Raw genomic sequence first — 12,562 nt, forward strand, 5'->3', positions numbered from 1 at the left:
CTTCTAGTGAAAAGATGACTTGCCAACTTTCTGGCATATTAAAGCATATGAATGCCTTCACAGGAAGGCATGGGTACTTTTACAGTAATCAGTAATACTCCATCCAGTGCATCCAGTATAGGAATGAACCTTGATTGATGGAAAACCTATGTTTGCTCGTCAGGCTGGCAGTGTTTGTCTCCTGCCAGGGAGAAAGATTCTTATCCCTAGGGTGGGATTTGGATTGTTTCAGTGACATGGTAGCCTTTTATGTAATTGGTTTCCTCTCTTTATAGGCCTATCCATACAAGAAAAACCAAATATGGAAAGAAGCCAGGATTGACATTCCTCCTCTTCTGAGAGGCGTAACCTGGGCTGCCCTCTTGGGTGTTGAGGTAAGGATAATGGGACTGTGTTTACAGAAGTTTTACTTGGGAAAGGAGAGGGATGTACATACTGTTGGCAGCATGGGAGCTGGGATGATTTTGAAGATGTGATGACAGAACTAGTAGAATTTTGTTTGYTTAAAACAAAAGAAAACATGAAGTTGTGTCAACAAAGACAGTGTTTAGACAGACTTGCTTCTTGATCTTGCTTTGACCTCTGCGTGGTTTCAGGGAGTGCACAAGCCTCGTTGTTMTTATTAAATTTTGATTATGGAATGAAAACATAGAACCTACACATTTTGCTAGATTGTTTAAATATAACTGGTAGTTTAAAAGTTCTTTTGTTTTTTACCCTATCAGTAATAGCTGGACAAAAGAGGATGAAATATGCCAAAAGTATTTCTTCATCTTAAGATGAAACATGCCAAAAGTATTTTTTTAATCCATCAGTCAATACACTTCCTCCAGAGACTGGAGAATGACTACATTCATAAGTAATTGAATGAATAAATTGAACATTGTCCTTTTGGACAAAACAACTTAGGAATATCCCAGAAATACAAGCCTCTCGGAGGCGTTGCTTGACCAACAGCTTATGTCTGTTCTGGTCACAACAAGCAGAGAAATTCTCATAGGTAATGCATCCCAGCTTACTTAAGATATTTAGTTCAGGATGCGATCTACTGGATGCTGCATACCATGGCCCGAAAAGATGTGAAGGACAAGATGACCTGCTGGTCAGGATGGTCGACTTTGGGAGAAGGTTCACTTTCCAAGTTTCAATGTGTGATTTGTAAAATAAACATAGTATTTCCCCATTCAGTACCATTGAGGTAAGCATGTTGGCCTGCACTTAGGTGAATCATAGGGTGGATATGCTCACTGAGAGTGGTGTATATTGGCAAAATTAGTATTCCTTAACGGGCAGCTAAATTCAGTACCTTTACAAAGAGGTAAGACCCCTTGTCAGTATCTGAGATGTATACCTAAATGAGATTGAAGAATTCAGTTAATTTAAGAACTGATCCAGTACGTGACTTTCTGCATATACAGAAYTGAAAATTACTGAATGTGGTACAGGAAAAGGACACAGAAAGGTCTATATCCGCTGAATTATAAGGGAACAAAGATGACAAAGATGATTCTGTTAAAATTCTGTGGTAAGCTTGTTTTGTGCTTCAGGAAATGCTGTATGATATGTTGCCAGGGGGAAAAAAATGATGATTGAAGTACTTGGCAAAAGTAATCAAATTCTGAATGCCAGTGTGTACATGGTAATTTGCAACTATATTAATGATGGTTTTGTAAATTCATATATTTTTATTTCACTTGCAGGGTGCCATACAAGCCAAGTATGATGCCATTGATAAAGATACACCCATTCCTACAGATAGACAAGTAAGACTGTTTTTTTCACATGTTGTCACTTAAGATAATGCAAAATCTTTTCCACCTATGGAAAGGTGATTTATTAACTCGGGYGGGTGTGGCAGATTACTTTGGAAAGGGCTTCGCCAGGTTTGTAATTCCTGCTGCAGCAAGAATGTCACAAACCTACAGGAACAAATTGTTTAACTACATTATAACACATGGACTGAGACATGCTTTGTTACTTGAGAATCATTGACTTTGTTGCAACAGCAAAGATCAGAGTGCTATTAACAGTAGTATTGATGTAGCACTGAAAGTTGTGTTTTGATCATCTGTTTAGCCTGTTGGACTTGGTACCAGATAATGCCTAATATTCTGAGAATCTATGAGCTAACCTGTGCTTTGAAGTGGATTCTTGAGCAAGTTCTCCAGTGAATATTGTCAATAGTAAAAAGATACCACAAGCAAAACTTCTTTTTTTTTCCTGTTGGTTAAGAATTCATTTTCATCACCTTAAGTTTGCTCAGAGTGTTCTGATTTTCTTTAGATCAAAGATATTTTATGCCTAAAAGGATATCAAAATTTGAAGCAGAAGAATTCAAACTGTAGTCTGTTTTTAAGATTTTTAATTTTTTTCATTTTTTCTCTGATCTGAATTGGAGGGGAAAACAAAAAGGACTTGTATCTCTGAATGCAGTTCTAATACTCTATCCCTTTCAGTTTTCTTCAAATAATGAAGAAAATGCATTGTGTTTGATGGTAATCTGACCTATATTTTTTTGTTGCTTTTCATCTCTAATGTTGGAATGCTGCTGTAGCTTTAACTCCTGTTATTCTGATTTCTCTTTAAATTATTTACTTGGCTATGGTACAGATTGAAGTTGATATTCCTCGTTGCCATCAGTATGATGAATTGCTGTCATCACCAGAGGGTCATGCAAAGTTTAGACGTGTACTGAAGGCTTGGGTTGTTTCCCATCCTGATTTGGTGTACTGGCAAGGTGAGTGTGACAAATTAGCAAGATCAGATAATTAGAAGTCTGTACTAGTGGCTGAYTTAAGAAATCAAAAGTGAGGGGCAATTTTACATTACAAACTCATTATAAACCCTTCGGATAAAACTTTTACTAACTCACAGACATRTTTTTCAGAAGCAGAGAGGAAATCGATCAAAAAAGCTTAGAGGGGAGCATGTATTTCTTTCATTTCTAAGTCAGCCACTGTATTCTTGTATTTCTTGTATTCTGTATGTTGTATTCTTCCTTAAATTGCAGTAATTGGTTTAAAAAAAAATAAAAAACTTTCAACGTGTTGTTGATTCAGACCAAAGGTAAAAATGCCAAAGTGACTGGCCAAGTTTCTGAGASTATAAATAGCACTTCTTGATAACTGTTGCAGAATAATCAATTTAGTAGTGTAGACTTAAAACTTGAAGTCTTTCTTTGTTTGTTTTCATGTGTTTTTCGCACTTGTTCATGGTATAATAAGCAAAATGTGAGGTTGCAGATATCATTATCAAGTGTATAAGCTTATATAAGTTTATATGATTAACTAATTGATCTTATGCTTTACAGAAAGCAAGATCTTGATTCAATTTCTCCATAATGCTTCTCTCTTTAGGTCTTGACTCTCTCTGTGCACCATTTCTCTACTTAAATTTTAACCATGAAGGTGAGTACCCTTTTCTGGTGAGAGGAGGCAGTCTGTCRTCTATATCTAGTTGTGTGTAGATGCATGTGTCCTTGCTTAGGGGATTTTTTCCTTTATTTACAAAGGAGGTTTTAACCTCTTTTTATTGCTACYGGTTAAAATAAACGATCTATTATTGAGAGGTGACTGCAGTATTCTTTCAGCAGAGCTTCAGCCAAAACTTTCTCTCATCRATTACACAATATGAGGTACAAATAGTCTTGAGTATACAAAGGCAAGAAATGTTTCTCTAATATTTATGCTTTCAGTGAAGCTGTAGGTCAAATATTTTAATGTGAATACCTGTCTGCATGTGAATACTAGACTGTGTGTTGATTTGTCAAACTAATATAATTCAGAAAATGTGACATGGGTTTTGAGCTCTTAAATGCTTATCAGCCCAGGTTTGAATATGTGGCCTTTATTTCCTTAAAGCATGGTTTCTTGAGAAATGGTTGGGTCCTCTGATTTTTTTTCCAAGTATCTGACCTGAAGCAACATCTCAGATGAGTGATATGGACATAAGCCAGGTGTTAGCTCTATAGGTAAAAATGTAGCAGAATACAACGAAGTAGTTGTCCAGAACTGCCTCTTCTAAAACTTTTATTCATTGTGGGTTTAATGCAGATGTTACTATGGCTTTTCATCATAACTACTTSGTTGCTGAGAAGTATAGGAATAAGCTGGGAACATATCACATCCAATCAACTTTGTGATGTTCAGTGACAGGAGGAGACTTGAGGAGCTTTTAAAGTCCCTTGAGAAATGCACCCTTTTATGCTTTTATAATCATTCTAATGTATAAATGGGTTTAAATATTTTTGCTTGTTCTCTGCCTAATTATGAACACTTAGGTATGCATGTGTTTCTACCACTGTAGTGTTATCCCTTTTTCTAATTTTTTCAGCTCTGGCATACGCTTGCATGTCTGCTTTCATCCCCAAGTATTTATATAACTTCTTTCTGAAGGACAATTCTCATGTTATTCAAGGTAAGTCTGTTTTTATTTCTTCATAAAAGAGTTAATTCTGGTTTTATAAATGTACTTCCTCAAGTGGTTACAGAATTAGAGCACAGTTAGAATCACAGTGTAGAAATATATGTCTCTTTCAAATGTCTTTTTTCTTCCAAACACAACAGTTGCGGTAGAAAAACAAGAAGAAAATTAAGCAGGTGATAATCTAGGCAGAGGAAAAATTCAAATGCGTGGAAAAAAATACCATGTTTTGTGAAATATCCAAGGTAAAAGTCAGTTAATTAAGCCAAGATATCAAGTGAGAAAATAGCCTTTCCAGTATTATATTCCAAAGACTTTCTGTTTGTATGGTGAGAATTAAGTCATCTTGCTAGAGAGCTGTCTTAAGAGAACTTGAAAATCCTCAGAAAATGCAAGTTCTGAAAGCTGAGCAAGTTAGACTTGAAGGGACTCCTTACACACTCATTGCCCAGAAGATAATGTRGTTCAATGCAAGATAGACTGGTGAACCTTTAGGAAGACTGGCTGYAGTTTGTTCTTCAGTAACTATATAGGTAACTTAGAGGAATGAAAAAAAAATCTGGAGGTAGGTGTCCTATTTTTAAAACAACTGTAAATTTCATGGAAACCAAAGAAGAGTTTGTCAAACTAGAAAGCCACTTTGGCCCTCTGCATGGTGACAAGATAATTTGTTTTTAAAGACTTGTTAAAAATTATCAGCGTTTCTTTATAACAGCCTTTTTCATTCAGTTATTTTAAAACAAATTATGCAATTTTTTTTTATTGCAAGCAATTATGAGTGTTTATTGAATAACTGTTTTTTGGCGTGGTTTCCTGTCTTTGAATTTCTTTTGGAGAAATCCTTTTGTATGCAGCATAAACTGATGAAACTTTTTAGCTTAAACAGTCCTTTACATACTTATCCTTAAAAATAGAGGAAATGAAGGTCTGATGAACAAAAAACAAACAAACATAAAAGCAGTTATATGTTGAAGATGTGGAGAGAACTACCATGATGAGAGAATGTAGTGGTTAGAGTTTASTTAAGAAAAGCAATAGGTAAGACATTATGAACTGAATATGTTCAAAAAAAAAGTGTGAAAAGCAATTTGAGAGAATTTGTCATGCTTTTGTAGAGTGAAAGTGCTTGCTGGGAGGAAAACAAAAAGCAGTGATGACCTAAAGACAAAAAGAACAATTGTATTGTATCAAATGTTCCTCTGGAACAATCTGCTTTAGACTTTAGCACTTAACATTTATAAGCTGATAAAGACTTTTCTCCATGGAGTGTAGTCTTACATTAAATAATAAACTTGRTAAGTTCCCTGCTCTTTTTCCCAAGCCTTTACAAAAGTCAGGAATATAGCTCARTGTAGCTGTGTGATGTCCAGAGGCTTCTGAGCAGTTGTGCAACATCAGTTATCAAGGACTCAAAGACTGGATATTTTAGTGTCTAGTGTACTGATTTAGTCTATCTGGTGTCTTATTTKTTGGTGTCTTTGTATTTGACATAAAAATATGATTTTAAAGAATTTCAATGTAATCCTCTGCTTTATTGGATTGAAAGAGTTAAGTATGTAATTTCTGATTGCATACASTAATTTTAGCTTTTCCTCTATAGGAGAGTGATTGGGGGGAATCTTCCAAACAGCAGGAATAGACATACTTGATTTCTGAGCCTGTCTTAAGCAATGAAGGTAGTTCTTTATTGTAAGCTTATCAGATATAGGAAATAAGAGGCAAAAGCAGTTAAAAGTGTTTAGATATGCAATACCACGTTATGCCAGTGCAACATTCACRTAATGAAATCTCAGCCACCAGCAATTGACTGGACCTAGGCGGTGTGTTTTATTGRAGGAGTGTGGATCTTCAGTAGACCTTTAATTATGCATATAATCCCACACAATAATTATATTTCATCAACCTAACTAGTCAAATAAAGATGGTATTTAGCAACCTGTAATGTATCTGTACAGAACCACTCTGGACTCGAATATAAAAAGTTAAAACAAACAAGCTTTGGGGAAGCTAATTGTGAAATTCTTTTCATGAGTGCATCCAGCTGTTTGTGTAGGATTACTGCTTTTTCTATGCCTTAACTGTCATTACTGAATGTTTTATGGAATGCAAAGAAATGACGATGCAAGATGCACCTTAACTGGCCTAGTGTGCTGATTAAGCAGACAGACCCAAGTTTTTTTTTAATTGAATTGAAGGTCTGCAATGTAGTTTCAACTTAACAGAGATAAGTGAACTTATATCTTATTTGTGTGCATGCAAATGAGAATATCTTTGGCTTGGAAATGACATAGCATGGTGCAAGAATGCAAAAGCTAGTTCTTGAAATGGTCTGGCCTTGCTGACATAAAACTCAGCATGCTCCTATTTATCCACTTAACTTCTCAGCTGGGTGCTGCTAGAGCATCTGTAACTCAACAGAGATGCAACACCAGGGAGGAGGGACTGGCATTTGTATGGTGTCTGATGCCCGAAGCAGTGATATTACAGGGGTTTAGTGTGTTGAGATTTTGTTTKCTGAGCTTAAATCACAATAATAATAATTAGATGTAAACTTCCAAGAGACATCCTTTTTCTTCCAGTAGAATTTGTAGTAGAACTGTTGCTGTCACCTCAAAGTATGGATAAAGGAAATTACTGCTAGTTACTAACTTGCCTCTGCATCTCTATCCTCGCAAAGCATAAGACAAGGTGGACCAAATTGGGGGGRAAGGGAGAAGAGGTCTCTCAAACTGTTTTCCTGTCACCTTGCGGTTAAAAGCAAGTAACATTCTGGCCACTTCACTATATTGTGCCTTTCAGCATGATGTGCTATTCTGAATATGTCATGAGTTAGATCTTTTACAGTAAGTATCCTTCCTTCTCTGTTCAAAAGAATGACAGCTTAAAAGAAGTCATGGAAATGACACAATACAATTAGAGAAGGATAAGTTCTATTTTTCATCAAAACAGTTTGCTACTAAAATCCTGAAATAATGTTCAAAGTTCCTTCAGTTAATATCATGGGGCTCATTTGTACTGACCTATATTGAACATTGTATGTCAAATATGTACTACAATTGGTACATGAACCAAGTAAGCCAATTTTGAATATAATAAGGAATACAGGGGTAATATTCACTTAATGTTTTATCTTGTGCTTATTTTTCTTCACAATTTAGTGCTCTTCCTTTTATATAGTTCTGTTGTGATTTAGCAAGGTAAGATGACTTTTATTTTTGAGACTGAATGTGAACTTGTTTGTCATTTCAGAATACCTGACTGTGTTTTCTCAGATGATTGCATTCCATGATCCAGAGCTGAGTAACCATCTTAATGAAATTGGCTTTATTCCAGATGTAAGTGTTGAGTTGATATAAATACTGTTTAGAGGAAGTTGAAAAAAAATAAAGTGAATTGCCTTTCAAAACTGTTTCAGTGCCACTTTATAATAAGTGAATTATGTTCATATGAAGGCCTTGATCGATAGGCTGATAAAATGGTGAGGTTGTTTTCTATGTTTCAGTCCTTCCCATTCCATTGACATTGTAAATACAATAGAGGTTCTACCAGTCAGATTTTTATCCTTTAAGATCAGTCTGTAAATTATGATTTTTRTTTTTGAAGTTTGGAATAATTCATGTAAGATGAGTGACCAATAATAATCTAAATCTTTCTGTAAACTAAATGCTAAGGTGGTTAACACAAAGAAGCATTCATTTGCAAAAAAAAAAACACATGGAAGTAAAGATGAATCTGTAGATCATTGGTTCTTGCAGAATACTTGGCAATATTTTATAGTCTATCAGAGACAGTGGGTTGGTGTATAAACCATAAGAAGTCTGTAAGATGAGAAACTGAAAACAGAGAACGTGCAGATGAAAATGCTGCTAGAGAGCTACTGTTGGGGAGAAAAAAAGCCTTCATTGTATTGTAGGGCCTCATGTTAGTTGTCTGTGAAGGTAGTGAAACTTCTGCCTTGTTCAATGAGCCCTTATTTAAAGCAAGTCAAGATAATGCTCAATAAATATGCTTGTCCATATGCATTAGCATTATCCGGGTTTATGGATAATGTTACTGAAAATGAAAAGTGCATGTAGCGAAAGCTGCAGAAAGAACGTGGTTAACTGATATGGTCTATGTGATGACATTTAATGTGATGACTGAATGGTTAAAAGGGAAGAAGGAAATGAGTGTTGAGATGATGTAGAAATATATATTTTGTATATCTAGAAAATTCATATATATTGTTGTTAATGTGAAGTATCTTTTATCAAATATGTGTTTTCCTTATTCAAAAAAAAATGCTTTAAAATGAAGCAACAAGGCCAAGCCTATGAAATTCACTTGTCATACACATCCTAGGTGAATTTGCTGGTCTCTGGACCTGTCAGATATTCCTTATCACTGTTTGCAAAGCTAGCATATACTTTCTCTTATAAAGGTATTTTTACTGTAATAACTTGTATATGAATCATCCAAATTTAAAAGGTACTGTGRCCTTAAATTAAGCAGAAGAGAACTAATGCACTGTATTATAAACCAAGGTGGTTTTAGTATGCAGCAGTTATCACTGACCCATATCTGAAATAGGGAGGATTTGGGAAGGGGTAAAGATGAGTTGAAGGTGAGAAGAGAAAACTTATCTGTGTTATCTATAGGATACCTAAATATTTCTACATAAAGGGCACAGGTAACAGCAACAYTTAAGTTCCTGAAAGAATCGAGTTTGCAGCATTACTGTCTAAATGCATCCATTGGTTATTTTTGTAGTCTGTGGATGTCTAAAGCAATTCCTCTGTGTATTTATTCTGGTGAAATTATTTCAGGTGAAATAATTAAAAGTTGCATCTCTGCATTTTATTTCTTGTGTTGTACCAACCATTGGATAGCACACAGTCAAATCTGAGGCCTGTTTCAAGTGTTACAGCCTAAATTAAAAGATGAATAGGTAATGTAGTAAATAATTGCAAAACAGGATTGTGTGTTTTATATATATAAAATATATAACAACTGTTATATACAAATACTGATTCTAAAACTTAACACCTCCAAATAGAGCTTCTCCTCTTTAARTCATCTCATTAAATAAAAAGTGTTGTTTCACCTTATAAATTAGTGAGAGAGGGGCTTTTTGTACCTGTAACAAGACAGCACAGGATCCATCAAGGTGAAGGATATGCACTTAGTAATGAGATCTGAACCAGAGTTTTGTGCTTGAGTACTAATCCTATCAAAGAAAACCCTGATTAATCTTTCATCATTGAAACGCAGGCTCCCGCTGCAGGAAAGATTGTGTTTCCTGGCAYCCTTCCCATTTGCTTCAGGTCATGTTGCTCTCAGAATACTGAACACTGCTGAAGCTTGAGTAGTTGTGAAATGTTGTTAGCTGATGTGATGCTGGGATTAAGTCTGTTGCTGTGGCTATGTGATTTACATGTAAATAGGGGGATACCATGGATCTTGCGGTTGTTCTTTGCTAACCCTCCCCAAGTTTATCCCACCCATCCCCACCCTGTGCAATATTTTATAATATCTGCTCTGTATGTTACTGAGTAATTCTGATATGAACAGTAGACCATTTTGCACTGAAGAAAAACAAGGAAGTGAGCCATGTTATTAAAAGGTAACTATAGCCGTAAATTATTTTGAACAGCTTTCAGCTGCAAATTATGGAAGCTAGACACAGTTGTCAGCARGCCATGAACAGAGATGGCTAAGTCTGGCTGCAGTTACTCAGTATCATCTTGCTGAAGCTGCTATCCTAGGTAGACACCTTATATTGGTTTTGCTTGTATGCAGGGAGTCTGAGAGCCTCTGCAGGACTCTCACTGGGATTTACAGTAGCCTTGACTGAAGTCTCTTCTCTCTCYTTGACCTGGTTCCCACAAGTCCTATTACACAAATACTAGCAAATCTGGAAGAGAATTTTCTTGCTAGTATTTTGACTTTGTAAGAAAAAGGTCGTTCTTCAAATTTTGATAGTGTGAGTCCATATAGTTAGGGAGACTTTAATGTTAAGAAYTGAATTCTGTCAGCATCCTTATTGCATGCTTAGTCATCAAAACACTTTTGCACTTTTCTGTAACATTTGAATATGCAGTTGATTGTCTGGATACCTTATATGCTTGAATTTAATCATGCATGCATGTATATATTTGTAAGAGTACAATGAGAAGGTTACTGAGAGCAGAATATTGTGCAGGAGAAGAGATGTCAGCTAGGGAGGTTGGAAGGGTTGATGACAAAACAAAGTCTAATGGCAAGTGATTTCAATTTTAACTAAGCAGTCTGTAGTTCTGTGCAGATTGATTTAATATAGATATTAGGGGCCTACCATGTTCGTAACTTACAAGTGGCTACATTATTGCTTAGCAACACAAAACAGTTCATGTTTTACTAGTAAAGCAAAGCAGTACTTACGGCAAAGCTCTCAAGCTGTCCACAAAGGTAAAGTTGTTGGTTTTATAGTTTCTTATTTTAATGTGATGTATTCCCAACAGCTTTCAAGAGCACAGATGTTACTTTGGTTAAGCATTAAGTGTGTTGTCTAAGTGCAGAGAGTTAGGTATGTGTAAAAGACCCAAGCCTCTTGTGTTTAGCAGTCCAGTAGTAAAAAATTAAAAAAAAAAATTAACAGCAGCTTTTTATTAAAAAGAAAACATAGGAAATGCTGTTCAAAGTGGTGATTGCTAGGGGGCAGTATTTACTAATAATATATTTAAAATGCAGTGATTTAAATGAATTTGTGAGGCTGTTTGAGGACTTCAAGGCAGATATGTGCAGTTCCTTTTATCTCTATTTTTCAGTTTGACCTATATGGTGAAATAATAAAGCCAGTGTGAAAGCTTTTCTTTGCTTGTTATGACTAAATTGCTTGTAAGTAGTAATTATGACCTCTTTAGATTGTCTTACAATGTATTTAGGAAAATTAGTTGAAATGTTTCTTTGTGGTTAAAACTTGTCTGATACCTGCTGCATAATTACAATTTGACCTATTTTGTTGTAACTGTTAGAAGCTTGGTGAAGCTAGTGTGCAGCAAAGCATTGMTTTGCATTGTAGTTACTTTTAATAATCTCTTCAATATTTTGTATTTTGACTTATATGTTCTTATGTGTCTATACACACGAGATACAGGTGTCTGTAAAATTAGGAGAAGGTATTAATCTATGTTGCTAAGATGATTTTATCAAATGAAAAATCATGAAGTAACTAATTGAAAAATTCCAGTTCCAAGAATTGTCATTTCAAAAATGACTTCCACAAAATGTATGTGTAGGAACAAGAGCCTCAGGCTGCTAAGAGATCTTGTTTTCCAAGTGCATGGAAAGCAACATGTTTGATGTGAGTAAGCCGATAAACAGGCTTTACCTGGTCACAGTCACCATTGGGAATGTTCCAAGGCACAAGGGATGTTAGGTTTCAGGAGACATCTGCCTGTCGAAGGCATTTCAAAGATATAGTCAGGTTGAAACTATGATAGGTATGGATTGGTTGTGTTTTTAACCCTTAAAATGAGTTGGAGGCCAGTCTTTATAAAACCTCTTCAATACTGGAAATGCTGAACTTAGACTGATCATCTCAACTTTATCAGTTTTATTGACAGTGAGAATTGAATACTGTCAGATACTCAAATGAAGAAACAGGAATAAAACTTAGTGTGGTGCTAAACAGTCTTTCAGCAAGTTTGTGCGTCATTTTGTCAGTGCCATGACCAGTGGAGTTTATGGAATAAGAGGTGGTTTATTAACATAGCATTGATTGTTTTCTGTTTCTCATTCTCTTACTTGGAGAGAAAGCGTAACAGGAGCTTAACTTGCACTTTTTCTGAGCTAAACTGTGTTATAGGCTTTCTATCTTACTGTAGGTCTTGAGAAAAGGACAACAGAAACAGTGATCAATTTCAGTAACACTTAACCGTGGTAGTCTGGCTCTCATTCCTGGCTCACAGGGACTTTCTGTGCTGTTTGGCATATCACAAAGATGGATCCTGTTGCCTTCAACATAACAAATACTTTCTTGAAAATTGAATAAGCTTTTAAGGTATCGTAGACACTTAACTATTCAATGCATGTTGGTTCTACTCATGTTGGTGCCCCAAATGAAAGTCTTGCAGAGTGGGGTTTTTTCTCCACAGCATGATAGTAGCAGGGGTTTAGACTG

General features: G+C 35.6%; 1 protein-coding gene across 2 annotated transcripts in view; it reads left to right on the plus strand.

The window, feature by feature from the left end:
• TBCK (TBC1 domain containing kinase) overlaps positions 1–12,562 on the plus strand; it is an 81,301-nt gene that overhangs the window by 35,303 nt on the left and 33,436 nt on the right. For both annotated transcript variants that reach the window (XM_026050868.1, XM_026050869.1), the window contains exons 15-20: positions 276–374; positions 1,701–1,763; positions 2,611–2,737; positions 3,357–3,407; positions 4,333–4,416; positions 7,672–7,757. In XM_026050868.1, coding sequence (XP_025906653.1) covers positions 276–374; positions 1,701–1,763; positions 2,611–2,737; positions 3,357–3,407; positions 4,333–4,416; positions 7,672–7,757 — 510 coding nt within the window. The remainder of the gene's footprint in view (positions 1–275; positions 375–1,700; positions 1,764–2,610; positions 2,738–3,356; positions 3,408–4,332; positions 4,417–7,671; positions 7,758–12,562) is intronic.

Source organism: Nothoprocta perdicaria, unplaced genomic scaffold, assembly GCF_003342845.1.
Source record: "Nothoprocta perdicaria isolate Ctin4 unplaced genomic scaffold, notPer1 scaffold_71, whole genome shotgun sequence".
NCBI lineage: Eukaryota > Metazoa > Chordata > Aves > Tinamiformes > Tinamidae > Nothoprocta > Nothoprocta perdicaria.